General features: G+C 43.5%; 1 protein-coding gene across 1 annotated transcript; it reads right to left on the bottom strand.

Annotated features, from left to right (window-relative positions):
• Positions 1-18,875: 18,875 nt before the first annotated feature.
• LOC123127996 (uncharacterized) lies at positions 18,876-21,125 on the bottom strand. The gene is made up of 3 exons (XM_044547881.1): positions 20,207-21,125; positions 19,698-20,093; positions 18,876-19,587 (listed from the first exon to the last, which is right to left on the bottom strand). Exons 1-3 carry the CDS (start codon positions 20,313-20,315, stop codon positions 19,004-19,006), a joined length of 1,089 nt encoding a protein of 362 aa, XP_044403816.1. The 5' UTR covers positions 20,316-21,125; the 3' UTR covers positions 18,876-19,003.
• Between the last annotated feature and the right edge of the window lie 335 nt (positions 21,126-21,460).

Here is a 21,460-nt window from a genome sequence, read left to right as displayed (position 1 = left end):
AGCAAATTTCTGTGGGCACTTCGCATTCGTCTCAATATCAGAACCCAAGAAAGTTGAAGAAGCCTTCATGGAACCTGAATGGATTCAAGCTATGCAAGAAGAGCTTCAACAGTTTGAGCTGAATAATGTATGGGAACTGGTTAAGCGTCCTGATCCACGGAAGCACAATATAATAGGCACCAAATGGATATACCGCAACAAGCAAGATGAGCATGGTCAAGTTGTCAGAAACAAAGCTCGTCTCGTTGCTCAAGGATATACTCAAGTGGAAGGCATTGACTTCGATGAAACATTTGCTCCTGTGGCTAGACTTGAAGCCATACGCATACTGCTGGCCTATGCAAATCATCATAACATACTTCTATATCAAATGGATGTGAAGAGTGCCTTTCTCAATGGCAAGATTGAAGAAGAAGTGTATGTTGCACAACCGCCTGGCTTTGAAATCCAAAACATCCTGACATGGTATACAAGCTCAACAAGGCACTGTATGGCCTCAAACAAGCCCCTCGGGCCTGGTATGACACACTCAAATACTTCCTGAAGAGCAAAGGCTTCATACCTGGTTCCCTAGATCCCACTCTTTTCACGAAGACATATGATGGTGAACTGTTTGTGTGCCAAATATATGTGGATGACATTATCTTCGGCTGCACCAATCAGAAGTACAGTGAAGAGTTTGGATATATGATGCAAGAGCAATATCAGATGTCCATGATGGGGGAGCTGAAGTTCTTCCTCGGTCTTCAAATACGACAACAACGCAATGGCATCTTCATATCTCAAGAGAAGTATCTCAAAGATTGCCTGAAGAAGTTCGGTATGCAAGACTGCAAAGGCTTCACAACACCAATGCCAGCCAAACATCATCTGGGTCCTGACGACAATGGTAAAGAGTTCGATCAAAAGGTATACCGCTCCATGATTGGTTCTTTACTTTATCTATGTGCATCTAGGCCAGATATTATGCTTAGTGTTTGCATGTGTGCTCGATTTCAAGCGGCACCAAAGGAGTCGCATCACTTAGCTGTGAAGCGAATTCTTCGATATTTGGCTCACACCCCAACTCTAGGATTATGGTATCCAAAGGGCTCAGAGTTTGATCTGGTTGGATTCTCGGATGCTGATTATGCTGGTGACAAAGTTGATCGCAAGTCTACATCAGGCACATGTCACTTTCTGGGACGATCACTTGTATGTTGGTCTTCAAAGAAGCAGAACTGTGTATCTCTCTCCACTGCTGAATCTGAATACATTGCTGCTGGATCTTGCTGCGCTCAGCTTCTGTGGATGAAGCAAACACTCAAGGACTATGGCATTCATCTGAAGCAAGTGCCACTTTACTGCGACAACGAAAGCGCCATCAAGATTGCCAACAACCCAGTTCAGCACTCGAAGACAAAGCACATTGAAATTCGTCATCACTTTCTCAGAGATCATGTTGTGAAGGAAGACATTGATATCATACACGTCAACACTGAAGAGCAATTGGCAGATATCTTCACCAAGCCCTTGGATGAGAAGAGGTTTTGCAAGTTACGGTGTGAGCTAAATATCCTGGAATCCTCAAATGTCCTGTGATCAGGCACACATCCTAACCCTTATGCATATTGATGACTTAGATGTGCAACACACGAAGTAAAGTATATCTTCAATCAATGAAGACATACATTCTAAGTGTGAATACATTAATGTGGAATTTGACTTCGGAGCGCCACGATAATTGTGCGCCGTGTCTGGGTCTAATACTTCCTATACGGTGGGTAACGCCACCACCAAACGTTCTATTTTGAAGTGTTTCACTCATGGCGTTACCTTGCAATGTCTTCACATTTGGTTTGGCTTCGAACTCAACATATTTTCATGATTATCTTCACTATGTTGATTTATATATATATATATATATATATATATATATATATATCTAGTGTTCTGTCCTCTACAGCATTCACTTATAGCTATGTCTTCGTGTTGAATCTTTTGAACTAAGTGAATGTGATCGGACCCTAACCTCTCTATGCTTTCTATCTCAAACTCTATCTCTCCAAGTCATATGCATTCTATTGAAACTGTCGAATGTCTTCTCTGCGTCCTTGTCAGCAGAAGATACAGAGACAACCATTAAGTCCGTTTTCAATGCTCATTCCTCCACATGAAATCCGGAGAAGTAGGAACGACCACCCGACAATCCAGGCGTGCGTGGGACGTGGAACAAACCCCAAAATTCCGCATACTGGCCACGTGTTCCTCAGATGCGAATCGCCAGGGGCACCTGTGTAATAGCACAGTGCCGCCCCTGTGCCTATAAATACACACTCACAGCGGTCATTATCTCTTCTTCCACCCTCGCACGAACCCTAGCGCCACCGCTAGCTCTCGACGACGCCGGCGACGAAGCGCTTCGCTGCCGCAACCTCTCCGACGCCGTCTTCACGCCGACCGCGGACATCGTCCTCTCCGCCGTCGCCGTAGGTGTCCTCCGTCGCCAAGTTAGGGCACGGAAGAGTGAACTGCTCGGCCTCATCTCCCACTCCGTCTAGCAGTTCTCAGTGTGGTAAATAAAACTCCCTTTTTACAGCACCGTTGATCCTATTGATCTGTCACTTTCTACCACAAGCAGTTTCTGTTCACACAAGCTAGATCTCTCTCATACTGCATCTCATAACATGCCTAGTATATTCACTTGTGCTTCACAAAGTAGTTAGATTCCTCACTTGTACTGATCTGTGGATTCGTACAAATCTGGAACCAACTTCTTATCTATGAGTGAATGTCTTCGCACGATGAGGTCAATGTCTTCTAAACTGATTTATCTTCAAAATCTTCTGAGAATGCATATGACCTCTTCCCCTTCCCTCGCACCTTAATGCTGTCACAGGTACATGTCCGTGGGAGAATCCTTTGGTTCTCATAGTCTGCATTCATTTGCAGAATTCTTACAGCATCACATAAATTCTCCCGAAGCCAGTTCCTGTTGGTCCAGCAAACGAAAACCTTTGAAGCCTTTGAACGTCTTGAAGCCTTTCAAGTTAAAGTTTATGGCTTCAGAAAAGCAGCAAGGAAGGGTGGCAGAAAGCGTCGTGGTGAGACCTCCAGAGATCTGCCAGATGAACTCTCAGAAATGTACAAGACAGATCCTGAAGAGGATTACAGTCAGCGCAAGACCCGAATCCAATGGATTCGAAGATATTGGGCAGAACAATGGTTCAAATACAGATTTGTGACCCAGGAGTATGCTGAGAAAAACGCCATCAAGAGACCGTGGGGAGACATCCTATTCAAGAATCTTCTACCCAGGTCCAGAGATGAAGCCATTGCTCAAGGCTTCTATCCATGCATGGTCCGTGGACCACAACCTGCTGATGCACACTCGTCGTTACTGCTATGGTGTCGTGACGACAATCTGTTCAAGCGCAACTTCTAGTTTGCTCAGAACTCTGCGAAGCAGAACAAGAAGACTTTTGGGTTAGACTTCAACCCTGGTCCCTCATCTCCAAGGGCAGATGGCACACGACATGCAGAACCCAATGTCATCGGTCCTTTTGCCAACCTTGAAGGCCTCATCACCTACATCTTGGTTCAAGGGACTGCAGTGAATGAGCCTGCGGCTGACACTGAGTCTGATGACGTGCCTGCAGTGCCGAAGCCAAAGCAGTTGAAGAAGCCAAAAGCTTCAAAGCCAGCCCCTTCACCAAAAATCTCAAGGGCGAAGCCATTGGCAACTGCACCTCCTGAAGACAGTGTGCAGTCTGAAGATTTATCACGCGTCTCCAAGCCCCAGAAGGCCAAGATGCCTCTGTCTCACACTGGCAAAGAGCTAACAGCTGCTGCCATTCTGCGCAATGACGACATTGATCTGTCAAGTGATGAAGATCTTGCAGATGACGCTCTTGAGCAACTCATCAAGAGCAAAGAAGAAGCAGAAATCTTCAATGATCTGCCTCTCTTTGATGTCACCATCATCCACAACTTCATTGACGAGTGGTTTGACACGCCAAACATCAGCTTTGAAGATCTGCAGCTACCCATTGGCCTCAGTGTCGCCTTCCAAGGCGCCATTGCTTCAGAACTTGCTATTGCCCAGCGCATTGTTGAACTGAAGCAGAAGATTGACTATGAAAAGGCTCAGTTCAAGAAGCATATGGCCAAGCTCAGCGTGCAAGAAGTGAAGAACTTCAAGACAATGATGCACGAGCTCAAGGAAGCCTATGTGAAGAAGCATGCAGAAGCTCAGGGTTCGCGTGAGCGCATGAAGACTCTGGCTGACAGATGTGTGCAAGCCTATAATGAGGCTGAGAAGCGCAAAGCACTTGGGCGTCCTGGCATCGACCCCAGGATGGCCGCAAAGAAGAAGAAGAAGCCTGCTACGGCTGAATCTGATGCACCAAGGCAAGAAGAAGTTCCCATTGTCTTCCCAACAAGAATGACTGGCTCGAAGCCAAAGAGCCGGTCAACAGCTTCAGAGCTCAAGAAGACAAGAACTGCTGAGGCTGAAGCCAGGAAGAGGAAACACTCTGAAGCCTCTCCTACTGCCCCCACCAAGAAAAAGAGAAAGACCAAGAAAGCTCGGGCTGCTCCCACAGAGCCCTTGATAGTTGAACCCATTTCTATGGTTCATCCTGATGCATAACGTCAACTGACAGTTCATGAGCCTGCTTCCACAGAGGCTCCTGAAGCTGAAGACATACCAGCAGCTGATCCCATCGCTGCTGAAGACATTGGTCATCATGACAATGTAGAAGATGATGCAGTCCTTCGTTAGTTTGAAAACTGTGAACTCATCAGCATTGGTCGTCCACTGACGCCAATTGCATAGGATGCTTCATGAGCGGATCACCCACAAGAGGAAGAAGACTATGAGGCCCAGCCCACTCCAACTCCATAGGCGTCGCCCGCATTGCGCAGGCTTGGCAAAGGTCCAAGGCCTCAAGTCTCTGCTGAAGACAATCCGGCTGCATCAGCCGCGGAAGAAGAAGTCTCACAAGTTGCCACTCCCCTGTCCCACCAAGAAGCATTTCTCAAGGAGAACATGCTTGTGACCGACCCTCCAGCTCGTCAAGTGGAGGATGAAAATCTTGAGGCTGCCACAACCACCAATGAAGCTAATGTGGAGCACTCCCCAGCAAAAGCTTCAGAAGACAGCGAAGCCACTAATCCCGCCACTTCTGTTCCTGAGTCTACTGCCGGTCCCCAATTCAACTATCATGTTGAGCACAGGCCTCAGGTCCAGAAGCCAATCCCAAGACTGCCAAGGTTTCCAGGTCCTGCATCAGCACCTTCAACATCAATGGCTTCAAGGCAGACAACATGTTCTTCAATAGCTCCAGGAACCCCTACTCAAGGGAAAGGATATCATCTGATCGGTTCTGGAGCTATCCTCAGCGAAGCTATTACTCTTGCATTCTTTACAACCAAGGTCGCATCTTCCCACACAAGCGCCTTGATGTTGAAGCTATAGCTGGTCTGCCCTGTCTAGAAGAAGCGTTGGATTGCTTCAAGCAAGTGGGTCTGCTGCAGTTTGTTACTGATGAAGAGCATTGGAATGAAGAGCTGCTGCTACAATTCTATGCCACACTTCACATCAAAGGGTATAGCAGAGATCCGAAGACTTGGGTCCTGGAGTGAATGACTGGCAACGTTCATCACGAAGCCAATGCATTTGACATCATTAAGCTCACTGGCTTGCCCACTCCTGGCGATCTCTTCGAGCAAAGCTGTCAATGCTCAGCATGATGAAGCCATTGCCCCAAGATGCTGCTTATCCCACAGAGTTCTTCGTTGAAGACCTTGAGTACCTGCCCAGAACCATCTATCACATCATCAGGCGAACTCTCTGGCCTATCAAAGGGCACTCTCCAAATGCCAAGCTTCAGGGTGCAATGAAGACTTTGGTCTTCTATATACTTCATGGCAAATGCTTCAATGCACGGGACTTTTTCATACGCCAACTTGCTGCATCAGGCATTGATCTGTTTGGTTTGAAGTTCTACGCCCCTTGGGTCATGCGGCTGATCAAGCTACACTCCGCCATCTCGTATCAGCCCTCAGCCCGCAACCATCGGATCTTCTTACCTGACGTGGACATGTCTACTGAAGCCATATATTCTGAGCCTGCCAAGCAATCTCTAAGTCTTCAGAATGCAGAACATCAGAGTTTTACTCAGAACGTTGAAGGCGTTGAAGCAGTTTCTCGGGTGTATCCTTTGGCTGGCACTACACGTGCACCACACCCTGCTTCAACTGAAGCCACTGATAGTGCCACTGCTCCAAGACCCAAGAAGCGCACTCGTGTTCTCAACGACCGAGAGCTTCTTGTGGCTCTACATCAGAAACAGGATAGGCATCATGACTGGCTGAAGCGTCAGATGAAAAGCCTCTTGGTGGATGTTAATCGCACTCGAAATCTTGCCACCAAGAATGCTTTCGTTGCCCATGAAACCTGTCGCCGCACATGGAAAGGGCTCTCGATGATGTGTTCTGAAGCTGATCTTCAAGAGGGTGGCTTCACTAAGAGATTCAAGTTTGATTCCACACCTCCTCGAAGGGCTGTGCTGCTAGGAACTCCATCCCTTGAAGGCTCTGAGTTCTCTTCCTCTGCTACCACAGTGACTGCCAGAATTATTGAGGAAGAAGACGATGCTACTTCACCGCCACCTCCTTCAGCACCTCCAAGCTCTTCTGCACCGCCAAACAACACCAACAACCCTGCTACTTCACCTACTCCTCATGGGACGAGTAGAGGCTCTATGTCTTCAAACCTTTTTGGTCATTACTGACAAAAGGGGGAGAAGCATATGAGATTGATAGTCTTCAAGCGGGTCCATATGGGCGGGTGCTTTATATTTTGCTTCGTGCTTACAACTCTCATTTTTGCTACATTTGGTTCTTATGAGTTGTAACACTTAAACTAGATGGTCGTCTGCTACTTATTTGCCACCTTGTTTTGCGAAGATAAATTCCGCATGTGCGACGATAAATTCCGCACTTAGCTCATTCTGCAGACGTCCATTTTCCATTATGCATGTCATTATCTTCATATACTTTCACATGCATAGTGGATTGTCATCATAAGTTGAAGTGGATCTCCACAAGTACAACCTGCCATGTGCATTTGCATTCCAAAAGCAAATTAACTTATATGCACATCTTCAGGGGGAGCCCTTGCAACTTATGAAGACAATTCCTTATCCTTTACAATTTCACAGATTATATTCCCCGTTGAAAACTTCAACTAGTTTGTCATCAATCACCAAAAAGGGGGAGATTGTAAGTGCATCTAGTGCCACCCCTAGTTGGTTTTGGAGTATTGACGACAAACCTAGTTGAGGGACTAATGTGTTTGTGAGAATTGCAGGATAACACAGGTAGAAGTCCCTCATTGATTCGGTTTTACTACCAGAGATGACCCCTAAAAATGTATGAAGACATTGAAGTCAAAGGTGGTATATGAAGATATTCACATTGAAGACTATGACAAGAGAAGACACGATATGAAGCCTATGGAGCTCGAAGACTTAGATCTTTCGTAGTTCTTTTTCTTTTGTGTTGAGTCATAGGAACCACCGTACTGTTAAGTGGGGTCCAAGAGAACCAGTCAGAATGACTGAAGTGATGCCTAAACCAAAAACCTATGTCTTCGAGTGAAGACTATGAGAGCGAATCTTGTCCAGAGTCGGACAAGTCAGCTTTGCTTGTAGCCCAAGTAAAGTTGCGTGTGAGTTTGAAATCTGACCGTTGGAACACGTGTCAGTTCCTTAGTGACCCAGGGTCATTTCGGACAAATCAGGTCGGGTTGCCAAGTGGCTATAAATAGCCCACCCCCTACAACCATAAATGGTTGGCTGCTCAGATTGAAGTACGGCTTTTGTCGTTTGAGAGCAACCCACCTCGAAGCCTTTGAGAAAGAATTCCCTACGAGGATAAAGCCCTAACCACCAGAGCCAGAGAGAATTGGGCATCACTTAAGTCTTCTTGTCTGTGTGATCTGAAGACTTATTACACTTGAGGACTATGCATCCTCCAGCCGGTTAGGCGTCGCGTTCTGAGCATCCAAGAGACATTGTGGATTGCCGGTGAACGAAGTCTGTGAAGGTTTGGGAGTCTACCTTGAAGACTTACCAGAGTGATTGGGCGAGGTCTATGTGACCTTAGCTCAAGGAGAATACGGTGAGGACTGGGTGTCCTGAGCTGCATGTTCAGGACTTGGTGTCCGGGACTATGTGTCCTAAGGTTTAAATACCTAGCTGCTCCAACCAGACGTACAGTTGTCACAGCAACTGGAACTGGTCCAACAAATCATTGTCTTCAACGAGTCACTGGTTTCATCTTCACTTCACTTTACTTACTGTTACTCCTTGTGAAGTCATTGTATGTTTGCTCTATCATTTGTCTTCACTGAGTGACTGCGTGTTATGTTTGGCTTCACAATATCTTCCTACCTGATCCTTACTACCTAGCTGCTATTAGTCTTTGTGCTTTCACTTCATTGAATACTTGACTATGGTTTGCCTAGTGTAGCCTACCTTCCGCTGCATGGTAATAGGTTTAATTTTATCGTTTGTCTTCAAAACTCCCATGTTCTGAAGACTTTCATAAAAATCGCCTATTCACCCCCCCCTCTAGTCGATATAACGCACTTTCTGCCTCTCTTTGATGTGACAACCATTCACAACTTCATTGATGAGTGGTTTGACATGCCCAACATCAGCTTCGAAGATCTGCAGCTACCCATTGGCCTCAGTGTCGCCTTCCAAGGCGCCATTGCTTCAGAGCTAGCTGTCGCCCAATGCATTGTTGAACTGAAGCAAAAGATTGACTATGAAAAGGCTCAGTTCAAGAAGCATATGGCCAAGCTCAGCGTGCAAGAAGTGAAGAACTTTAAGAGTATGATGCACGAGCTCAAGGAAGCCTTTGTAAAGAAACGTGCAGAAGCTCAGGGTTCGCGTAAGCGCATGAAGGTTCTGGCTGACAGATGTGTGCAAGCCTATAATGAGGCTGAGAAGCGCAAGGCCCTTGGGCGTCCTGGCATCGACCCCAGGATGGCCGCAAAGAAGAAGAAGAAGCCTGCTACGGCTGAACCCGACGCACCAAGGCAGGAAGCAGTTCCGATTGTCTTCCCAACTAGAATGACTGGCTCAAAGCCAAAAAGCCGGTCAACCACTTCAGAGCTCAAGAAGACAAGGACTGCTGAGGCTGAAGCCAAGAAAAGGAAACATCCTGAAGCCTCTCCTACTGCCCCCTCCAAGAAGAAGAGGAAGACCAAGAAAGATCGGGCTGCTCCCACAGAGCCTTTGATAGCTGAACCTATTTCTATGGTCTATCCTGAAGCTGAACGCCAACTGACAATCCATGAGCCTGCTTCCACAGAGGCTCATAAAGCTGAAGACTATCCAGCAGCTGATCCCATCGCTGCTGAAGACATTGGTCAACATGACCATGTAGAAGATGGTGCAGTCCTTCCTCAGAACAGCGAACTCATCAGCATTGGTCGTCCACTGACGCCAATTGCACAGGATGCTTCATGGGCGGATCACCCACAAGAGGAAGAAGACTATGAGGCCCAGCCCACTCCAACTCCACAGGCATCGCCCGCGTTGCGCAGGCTTCACAAAGGTCCAAGGCCTCAAGTCTCTGCTGAAGACAATCCGGCTGCATCAGCCGCGGAAGAAGAAGTCCCACAAGTTGCCACTCCCCTGTCCCACCAAGAAGCATTTCTCAAGGAGAACATGCTTGTGACCGACCCTCCAGCTCGTCAAGTGGAGGATGAAAATCTTGAGGCTGCCACAACCACCAATATAGCTAATGTGGAGCCCTCCCCAACAAAAGCATCAGAAGACAGCGAAGCCACTAATCCCGCCACTTCTGTTCCTGAGTCTGCTGCCGGTTCCCAGTTCGACTATCATGTTGAGCACATGCCTCAGGTACAGAAGCCAATCCCAAGATTGCCAAGGTTCCCAGGTCCTGCATCAGCACCTCGCTCCTTCAATATCAATGGCTTCAGAGCAGACAACACATTCTTCGATAGCTCCAGGAACCCCTACTCAAAGGAAAGGATATCATCTGATCGGTTCTGGAGCTATCCGCAGTGAAGCTATTACTCATGCATTCTTTACAACCAAGGTCGCATCTTCCCACACAAGCGCCTTGACATTGAAGCTATAGCTGGTCTGCCCTGTTTGGAAGAAGCTTTGGATTGCTTCAAGGAAGTTGGACTGCTGCCATTCCTTACTGACCAAGAGCATTGGAATGAAGAGTTGCTGCTCCAATTCTATGCCACACTCCACATCCGCGGGTATAGCAGAGATCCGAAGACTTGGGTCCTGGAGTGGATGACTGGAAACGTTCATCACGAAGCCCAATCCTTTGACATCATTGAGCTCACTGGCTTGCCCACTCCTGGCGATCTCTACGAGCATGGCTGTCAGCTGCATAGTGAAGCTATTGAGAGCATCTTTCAGAGGCCTGAACCTGATATGAGTCAGATGCTCAGGATGATGAAGACATTGCCCCAAGATGCTGCTTATCCCACGGAGTTCTTTGTTGAAGACCTTGAGTATCTGCCAAGAACCATCTATCACATCATCAGGCAAACTCTCTGGCCCATCAAAGGGCACTCTCCAAATGCCAAGCTTGAGGGTGCAATGAAGACTTTGGTCTTCAATATTCTTCATGAAAAATGGTTCAATGCACAAGACTTCTTCATTCGCCAACTTGCTGCATCAGGCTCTGATCTGTTTGGCTTGAAGTTCTATGCCCCATGGGTAATGCGGCTAATCAAACTTCACTCCGATATCTCATATCAGCCATCTGCTCGCAATCATCGGATTTTTCTGCCTGATGTAGATATCTCTACTGAAGCCATCTATCCTGAGCCTGCCAAGGAACCTCTAAGTCTTCAGAATGCAGAGCATCAGAGTTTCTCTCAGAACATTGAAGGAGTTGAAGCAGTCACTCGGGTGTATCCTTTGGCTGGCACTACACGTGCACCACACCCTGCTTCCACTGAAGCCACTAATAGTACAACTGCTCCAAGACCCAAGAAGCGCACTCGTGTTCTCAACGACCGAGAGCTTCTTGTAGCTCTTCATCAGAAATAGGATAGGCATCATGACTGGCTGAAGCGTCAGATGAAAAGCCTCTTGGTGGATGTTAATCGCATTCGCAATCTTGCCACCAAGAATGCTTTCGTTGCCCATGAAACCTGTCGCCGCACATGGAAAGGGCTAACGATGATGTGTTCTGAAGATGATCTTCAAGAGGATGGCTTCACTGAGCGATTCAAGTTTGACTCCACACCTCCTCGAAGGGCTGTGCTGCTAGGAACTCCATCCCTTGAAGACTCTGAGTTCTCTTCCTCTGCTGCAATAGTGACTGCCAGAGTTATCGAGGATGAAGACGATGCTACTTCACCGCCACCTCCTTCAGCACGCTTTAACTCTGCTCCAAGCTCTTCAGCACCGCCAAACACCACCAACGATCCTGCTACTTCACCTACTCCTCATGGGAACGAGTAGATGCTCTATGTCTTCAAACCTTTTTGGTCCTCACTAACAAAAGGGGGAGAAGCATATGAGGTTGATAGTCTTCAAGCGGGTTCATATGGGCGGGTGCTTTATATTTTGCTTCGTGCTTACAACTCTCGTTTTGCTACATTTGGTTCTTTGAGTTGTAACACTTAAAATCGATGGTCGTCTGCTACTTATCTGCCACCTTGTTTTGCGATAATAAATTCCGCATGTGCGACGATAAATTCCGCACTTAGATCATTCTGCAGACGTCCATTTTCCATTATGCATGTCATTATCTTCATATACTTTCACATGCATAGTGGATTGTCATCATAAGTTGAAGTGGATCTCCACAAGTACAACCTGCCATGTGCATTTGCATTCCAGAAGCAAATTACTTATATGCACATCTTCAGGGGGAGCCCTTGCAACTTATGAAGACAATCCCTTATCCTTTACAATTTCACAGATTATATTCCCCGTTGAAAACTTCAACTAGTTTGTCATCAATCACCAAAAAGGGGGAGATTGTAAGTGCATCTAGTGCCACCCCTAGTTGGTTTTGGAGTATTGACGACAAACCTAGTTGAGGGACTAATGTGTTTGTGAGAATTGCAGGATAACACAGGTAGAAGTCCCTCATTGATTCGGTTTTCCTACCAGAGATGACCCCTAAAAATGTATGAAGACATTGAAGTCAAAGGTGGTATATGAAGATATTCACATTGAAGACTATGACAAGAGAAGACACCACATGAAGCCTATGGAGCTCAAAGACTTAGATCCTTCGTAGTTCTTTCTCTTTTGTGTTGAGTCATAGGAACCACCATACTGTTAAGTGGGGTCCAAGAGAACTAGTCAGAATGACTGAAATGATGCTTAAACAAAACCTATGTCTTCGAGTGAAGACTATGAGAGCGAATCTTGTCCAGAGTCGGATAAGTCAGCTTTGCTTGCAGCCCAAGTAAAGTTGCCGTGTGAGTTTGATATCTGACCGTTGGAACACGTGTTAGTTCCTTAGTGATCCAGGGTCATTTCGGACAAATCGGGTCGGGTTGCCAAGTGGCTATAAATAGCCCAGCCCCTACAACCATAAATGGTTGGCTGCTTAGATTCAGAGTACGGCTTTTGTCGTTTGAGAGCAACCCACCTCGAAGCCTTTGAGAGAGAATTCCTTGCGACGATAAAACCCTAACCACCCAGAGCCAAAGAGAATTTGGCATCACTTAAGTCTTCTTGTCTGTGTGATCTGAAGACTTATTACACTTGAGGATTGTGCATCCTCCAGCCGGTTAGGCGTCGCGTTCTGAGCATCCAAGAGACATTGTGGATTGCCGGTGAACGAAGTCTGTGAAGGTTTGGGAGTCTACCTTGAAGATTTACCAGAGTGATTGGGCGAGGTCTGTGTGACCTTAGCTCAAGGGGGATACGGTGAGGACTGGGTGTCCTGAGCTGCGTGTTCAGGACTAGGTGTCCGGGACTGTGTGTCCGGGACTGTGTGTCCTGAGGTTTAAATACCTAGCCGCCCCAACCAGACTTACAGTTGTCACAGCAACTAGAACTGGTCCAACAAATCATTGTCTTCAACGAGTCACTGGTTTCATCTTCCCTTCCCTTTACTTACTGTTACTCCTTGTGAAGTCATTGTATGTTTGCACTATCTTTTGTCTTCACTGAGTGACTGCGTGTTCTGTCTGGCTTCACAATATCTTCCTACCTGATTCTTACTACATTGGTGCTATTAGTCATTGTGCCTTCACTCTATTGAATACTTGACTATGACTTGCCTAGTATAGTCTACCTTCCGCTGCAGGGTATTAGGTTTATTTCTATCGGTTGTCTTCATAACTCCCATGTTTTGAAGACTTTCATAAAAATCGCCTATTCATCCCCCTCTAGTCGATATAACGCACTTTCAGTAAGGTATTGTTTATTCTATATTATGAACAAATATGCTTTTCTGATGTGAGGCACTATAATTGAGATGTTTGTGAAGGATATACGTTTAAAAACATGGAGATTTTAAAAAAGTATGCATGTAATTATATGAAATCATAATCTAATGCCACCAAACTAACATTTTTCGGTAACATAGTATCACATTATATTGCTCAAAGTTCAGTAATGATGATGCAACCATGCATGAACAATTACCCAAATCATATGTTTGTTGGTTTCATTTGAAAAGGTTGTACAGCTTCCAACCTTTCATGTAGCTTGCAAAAACGCCCTACATTGTGGGCGGAAGGAGTATGTGGCAATGCATTTTAAGATTCAAACTACGTAATAGTATAATTTTATGCCACATCTTTTAGTAAATGGATGACACGTATAAAATGTGCTTGTACACTCCTCTAACTTTGACTATTAATATATAGAAAAGTTTTCAAAATGGTCTTGTGATAATACATAGTAACATAGAGTTTTTATGGAAACAGTTTCATAATCTTTTTATAATGCTTTATGAATATGTATGTTCTTACATCAAATATCAAAGCAAAGTATTGTTGCCTTTGTATGATGAAAATCAATTTCAATATTTTACTCGAAAGATGGTATAGTTTTCATACCGTAGTAACTGATTAGCATTTTATAGAGCTTGTCCAAATAATGTATATAATTCATAATTTTGCATATGATTATATTCCCAAAAATATTTAATATACCTAGGTGTCTCAAGAAAGGGTTAGTTCCAGAAATCCATGTTGACTAATGACCTAGAAATTTGATTATTAAGTAGTACGCAAAAGAGCAGAAGATACAGGCCTTGGTAACAATGTGGAGTTACAAAATGAATACCTTCCGGACACTTGATAAAAACACACCATGATGATGAAGAATCTGGCAACATCGTTGACCTTTGGTAACATAAAAAAATAAGAATAACTGGACCGGTTAGAATATATATATATATATATATATATATATATATATATATATATATATATATATATATATATATATATAGTGTTACTATTTATCACCCAGGGTGCAGCATAAGTTATTCTTCACCCGAGGTAATCTTACGATCATTTCATAATTAAATTACGTTTGGAATTCAAATAGTTACATTCTTATTGATTCACTACGTAAAATTTGACATAAAAAAATAAAAATAAAGGTCATAAGACAAGAAAATTTGCAGTTTATGTGTATTTTAGACTATATTATTATGTTTGTAATTTTATATAACATAAAACATTTTTACGGCAATTATATATTTTCTTACGGTTCCTTTTTACATCGGAAATAAGACAAAACTTACGGAACGTAAAATTAAGATGTATTGATGATAAAATAGAGGGGGGTGAAGAATAACTATTCCTCATCCAGGGTGACGAATAGCACGACCTTATATATATATATATATATATATATATATATATATATATATATATATATATATATAGGAAAATAGGTTGGTACACCTAGGAGTACATACTCCCAGGTCGATCCACCTAAGGCGACCCACCGCGTAGTACGCCTCTGCCTATCGGGCTAGACGCTACTTGAATTTGTTGGAACAGAATCCTTTTTTATAGGGATATCAAACGTCACCCTTGAAACTACTCTACATCGATCTATTGTTCCCGCATATACCTCGCTGCGATGGCGGCTGCGTCTCTTCTGGCACCAACGACCTATTTCTTGTAGCTTCGTCGCCGAGGCGTTTGCGTCTCTCCCGGTAGCCACGCTGCATGCATCGGCATGGAAGAAGACGACGCACCCGTCTCTGCCCAGCAGGTCTTCGGCGTCCAGCGTGTCGACGAATCCATCTGGCTCGCTGCTTCCTTCGACATGGACGCATGCACTTGCAGGTTTGGAATTGCCGATCGCTTTTGTTGCACTAGCACTAATTATACGACATCAATGTTATTTCCCATCAATTCATCTCTTGCTATTCTCGCTTGTTACAGATCGATGCACCGGGCTGCTCTATTCACATCTTTCGTACGGAAGTTGGGTAGCCGGGCTGCTCGACCACGGACATGAGATTGATGCATTCGGCAGGCGGTAGGCGGTGGCTCAAAAATGTAGACGAGATGCAGACGGCGCATGGATGGTGAGATGACTCGAAGATGGAGTAGATCCAACCACAGACTACAGTTATGGACATGCTTGCTATCATAGGGTGGGCTGATGGTCAATGATGCACCATACATGACCAACAAGAATCCACGCCACAACTGCGGTCAAAAGAGTTCTATTAGTCCAACTTAGCATTGATTCACCGGGTTCCCTAGATGAGCTCGCTTGCTGCGAGTCAGTTTGCTGCTCTTCCGATCTAGCGCGACCGCCCGCGGCAACGTACTCTTAGGTGAAAACATGAGCAGTTAATAATTCTTTGGATCTGTCTAGTGTATACATACTACTACATGTAATGAAGTATATTGTCATTTAAAAAATCAGTATGTACTCTCTCCGTCTCAAAATATAAGACGTTTTTTGCACTAGATTTAGACAAAAAAACGTCTTACATTTTGAGACAGAGGGAGTACATCCTAATTTTGAACGTTGCTATATACACTCTGTTTTTTTTTTGCAGTATATACTTCCTATCTTATGTGAAAAGGTAGTATATACACCTTTTAATTTTGTAACAAGTATAATATATTCAGCCAAGGTTATAGTCGCCTGGCCAAAGAGAACAGTATAAACCATGCAAAGAAAAAAGAGAGAACTAAGGACCTAGGTTGCAAATGGAATATTATCCAAATTTCAAAAACAATTTTACATGACTCTAACCTAGGATCATATGCCCCCTTTAAAAGCAAGTATACGCTCCTTCAAAAAGAAAGTACATACCCCTCTTAAAAGGCAGTACATGCCCACGTCCACATCTGTACAGAGGACAATCAATGGAGTGCCTAGGAGTACAAGATCCAGTATATTCTCCTTCCAGAATTAAGTAGTATATAATCCATTAAAAATGTGGTATAACTCCTACAAAACAGTAGTATACTCATTTCTAGTGGCATAATACTAGGCTCATGAAGTATATACTGCCAAGATTAAAAAAAAGGTAAGAGGTATAGTCTACTATGCAGATTAAAATATATACTTAATTTCCATAATGGGGAATGAGAGCATAATATCAAATAGAGAAAAAAAAATGTTATATACTGTGAAAGATAACGCACGAGACCTAGAACTATGCATGTGTAAATTGACATGCAGGTGGTTGCGTATTAGAAAAAATAACAAGCGTGCACTCCGTCAATTCTGTTATGCATGCATGCAGCGCGCGGTTGGCTGTGCAGCCATTAGCGGATACATATCCAGTATTCGGTTAGTATTAAGTGGATAAAGCTTTACTTAAGGAAAAATTAAGTGAATAAGGCTACTAGATAAGGTGGGAGTACATACTCCCGGGAGTACAAAAGAGGAGTCCTACATATATATATACATATATATATAGACACACACACGATTAACATAGCATCCATATATTAAATCGACGGATTCCTTTGAACTATAATAATTCATTAAACGATGAAAGTGAAATAATATGGTAGTTTCAATTGTTGGGAAGTATATATATGCAATGCAAAAGAACAATCATAATAGTGTTCTTTCGAAGTTGCAAAGAATAAATATTGCTTTTGTTGTGGGAAAGGTTCCATCGAGCCAAGACAAAAGGGATATATTTAGGGCTCCTTTGATTCATAGGATAGGAAAAGTGGAGGAATAGAAAAAATGGAGGATTGGCATGCCCTGTCCACATGAATCCTATGGGAATGGAAAACACAGGATTTGGCACAAGTGCGTGTTTGATGGGAGCATAGGAAAGACATAGGAACTCAAGGCATTATAATATTACTATTTTCTGTGCATTCAAACAAGTAGCCGTTGGTCACTAAACTAGCCAATTAAGTAGTTTACATTTAAACTTGTGAAGTCATGATAACTCAGTAATTTTCCACAGGCTTGTTTTCATAGCGTCCAATGGATCCTAGCTACTGTCGCAGAACAAAGAGTAAGGATGAGTTTGCTCTTTTTGTTCTTCCTACTTTAGGAGAACACTCATATTCCTCAAGGAGACCTATGCACACTTCAATACTCACAGGCGCACGGCGCGTAAATGAAATTTTAAATGGACATGAAGACCTATGCAAAACGCACTTCAGAATGGAGACTGATATATTTCAAGCTTTGGTTCAGAAATTGCGTGAGAATGATCGCCTTGTTGATGGAAGAGATGTCTCAGTAGAAGAACAAGTGGCTATATTTTTGTATGCATTATCTAAGAATGCAACAAATGATACTTTGGCAGATTGGTTTCAGCATAGTGGACAAACAATCAGTTACTATTTTGGTGAAGTGCTCAGTGCAATTACTGAACTCTATTCTGTATACATACGTCCACCTTCCCTACACCCGCATCCAATCTTGAGTAAAGAAAAGTTCTACCCTTTCTTTATGGTATGTATAAATGCTTATGGTCAAGTTAGAGTAACATAATTTCAAAATTTTACAGAGAAGATTATATGGCTTATGTACTTGTATTTATGCAGGATTGCACCGGCGCTATAGATGGTACACATATTCCATTGAAACTACCTGCTGATGAGCAAGAACCATATCGCAATAGGAAGCAAACATTGTCGCAAAATGTTATGGTAGCATGTGATTTTGATCTGAAGTTTGTGCATGTGCATGCTGGTTGGGAGGGATCGGCTTCAGATGCAAGAGTCCTACAGGATGCACTTAACCATGGTTTTCAAGTACCCCCTGGAAAATTTTACCTTGTAGATGCTGGTTATGCAAACACACCACAATTTTTGGCTCCATATCGTGGTACTAGGTACCACTTACAAGAACAAGGAAGAGCTCGCCAAAGGCCAAGAAATTACAAGGAATTATTCAACCTACGACATGCACAACTCCGAAATCATATCGAGAGGATTATTGGTATACTAAAAATGAGATTTCCGATATTGAGAGTGGCTTCACATTACTCGGTGACCAAACAAATTGACATATCAGTTGCTAGTTGTGTGCTGCACAATTTCATACGTTTGCATGATGGAGATTTTTCATGGCCTGAGAATACTACTGTGGAGATTGATCAAGAACAATTTGTTGATGTGCCAAGTGGAGACCACAACTATCACAATGATATACATGCTTTTAATTACTCTAGAGAAGCTGGGAATCAAAAACGAGATTATATAGCACAGCAAATGTGGGCACAATATGTATCACGAAGATCTCAGAATATGTAATATTTTATCCAAGTTCTGCTACCATTCATGTACTTGAAATATGAGATGCAAGTTGTAATACCATTCTTGGACTTCATGCTTATGATCAAGCTAGTTTTGCTGCATGCCTAACCAAAAGTCTCTCGACATACCTACCAAAATATACTAAACCATCATGGTCAGTTCTATTACCAATTTAACTAGACAAAAGTATATGACACCCACAGACCAAAAGCTTCCCTAAAATATGACCTCTGATCATAGTGGATCACCACCAGTCCACCACAATGGCTAATTTTGATCATTTGTTTGGGCACGTGCAATCTCTCTTTTAAGCCAAGCCAACCGTAGTTCATTAGTAGAGTAGGACAAGAAAACTTCCCTGTTCTCCTTACATTTGAAGATATCTGATGCCATCAGCATATCTCCTAGTTGTAGACCTTCCAAGCCTTCAATTGTTGTGATACACTTGTTGATGTTGTAGGGGTCCTCTAGCTTCTTCTCCTCAATGGCAGCAAATCGATCAATTTCTTCCTTCTTCAGTTTTAAATACTTCTCATGGAAGTCATCAGTAGCACTATGCTTCTGTTTTTTCCCACGCCTAGTGTCATGTTTCTCCATTTGTGTCGATCTTGGAGGGGCTTGCACATGCTGAATAGGTGTAGATAGATGCGGGGGAGAATCCAAGTTGGTTTCCTCAAGTTCTTCATCTAAAGTAAACCACATGTCCGACTCGCCGGTAACCGGCATAGTAGGTGATGGTGATTGATCGAGATCAGCCATCTGTGTCAACTGTGACAAGGGAACTGGTGCATACTTCCTCTTGCTAGTATAATGGTCCATGCCTTGGCGAGTTCTCCCTTCAGCATAACGACCTAGAGAATAGTTTCAAAGACTTGCTTAGAACAATCAAACATTATATACAAAGTTTAGGCTGCAAGGTAAAATAGCTACAATGGAATTGTGAATATTATGTTGAAGTCACCTTCATAGGGTGGAGCTAATTCTTCATAAAAGGGAAATGATCTTTCTTTCCATTGGAGAGCATCCTTGCTGTTCGTACGAGCAGTAAAGCTTGCCCAAACACTATCAGGTGCGTCTACCATTTTTCTGTCCTTATCCCATCCAAAGCCACTTACATCCAACAACTTTTTCACAGTACGATAGTCTCTCTTCAGATCTTGCTCCTTCTGTTTGACTTGGTTGAGAGTAAATGACTGATCAAACTTTTGATTGAGTTGATGAAGAATATTATTCCATGCCTCCTTGCTCCAAGCATTCTGTGTCCGAAAACCAGGCACATCGTGATCTTTTAGGAGTTTAATAAGGTACAGCTTCATTTGGTGACTCCATTTGGCTCGAGAGTTACCTTTTGTGATTCCTAGATATTCAACATAATTGTACAAATTTAGTTTCTAAATCAATAACAGATCAAAAAATAAAATAAAATTGCATATCTAAGTTTATCAGTGTCACCGTAACATCAGAACTTACCTATTTCTGGATGAAGACCTGTAGTCCCACCATCAACTTCAAGATCAATTGCACCATTTGATTGCAGATGATGGCCTTGTCGCTCAGACAAGCAACGTCGATCAGCCATCTACATGCATCATATTGTTGGCATACAATTTTTACAGGGCACAAATGATATTTGTTCGGAATAGAATCCTTGAAAAGGGAAATTTTAGTGCCTTGTGCAGACAAAAAAATTACCACGTGATGATCCAATAGTTATAAGAAAATAAGCTCATGCTGCTCATACAGTGCCAAAGAACCAGAGGAAAAGTAAAAATATGGGTACCATCAGGACACAGTCGTGCAACTCAATTGCTAAATAAACGAGCTAGACATTAGCAAATACATAGTGAATTGAGAATTTAGTCAAATCTGAGACCTCTTATTTTTTTACCTAATAGCTGCAAAGAAAATCCCCAAATCCTGAAATAACAAGCTCGATCTAAAAAATCAGAGAGAATCTACAGCAGGTTGCAAACTAATACTAAGCAAATCAATCTAATCTATGTGTATAATACCTACAAATTCATGGGAAATCATGGGAAGCAAAGGAGGATCGGATCTGGCTTTTGGAGTTGCCTCGTACCTTGTTGCTGGACTTCCTATATGGAGGAATAGAAGCAAGGAGGCCGGCCGAGGAGATGACCAGCTGAGCAGAAGGCCAGGCAGCAGGCTGAGGACCTGGGCAGAAGGCCGGGCGGCCGGCCGGCCGTGGCGGCGCAGCACGACTAGGTCGATGTTGAAGGAACTGGGGGGCGGTGCTTCTATTTGCGATGTGTCTTGTGAGAAGTTATGCGAGCGTTTATTTACCGCGAAAACTGAGCGCGCGCGCTTTTTTTCCCAACAGGATTCTTTCCGAGAGCTTCGACCTCTTGGAAACTTTCCTGTGAAATAGAGAAGGGGAAAATTCATAGGATTGATTCCCAAGGTTTCTATTCCTGTAAATCAAACGATTAGCAGAGGAAAAAATTCATAGGATTAGAATTCTATGAAAATCCTACAAAAATCCCATGAATCAAAGGAGCTCTAGCAGAGGAAAAAATCCATAGGATTAGAATCCTATGAAAATCCTACAAAAATCCCATGAATCAAAGGAGCTCTTAGAAATCTCAGAATGAGTAGCCATACAACATGATACCGACAATAGGAAAATTGTGTCAACTGCTCATCCACATGTGTAAGAAAACAAAGGACATAGGACCAATGTAGTTTTTGAATGATTATCTTCTG

The sequence above is a fragment of the Triticum aestivum genome, chromosome 6A (assembly GCF_018294505.1).
Source record: "Triticum aestivum cultivar Chinese Spring chromosome 6A, IWGSC CS RefSeq v2.1, whole genome shotgun sequence".
Taxonomy (NCBI): domain Eukaryota; kingdom Viridiplantae; phylum Streptophyta; class Magnoliopsida; order Poales; family Poaceae; genus Triticum; species Triticum aestivum.
The sequence above is the reverse complement of the archived record's forward strand: the minus strand, read 5'-3'. Positions and strand labels throughout refer to the sequence as shown.

What these genes read in the sequence shown, in the direction of transcription:
- LOC123127996 (XM_044547881.1), bottom strand. Translation starts at nt 20,315, where the DNA reads ATGGCTGATCGACGTTGCTTGTCTGAGCGACAAGGCCATCATCTGCAA. An exon ending in AGGTCTTCATCCAGAAATAG is followed by an intron (nt 20,094 to 20,206) that starts GTAAGTTCTGAT and finishes TTGAATATCTAG; the next exon opens with GAATCACAAAAGGTAACTCT. An exon ending in ATTAGCTCCACCCTATGAAG is followed by an intron (nt 19,588 to 19,697) that starts GTGACTTCAACA and finishes ACTATTCTCTAG; the next exon opens with GTCGTTATGCTGAAGGGAGA.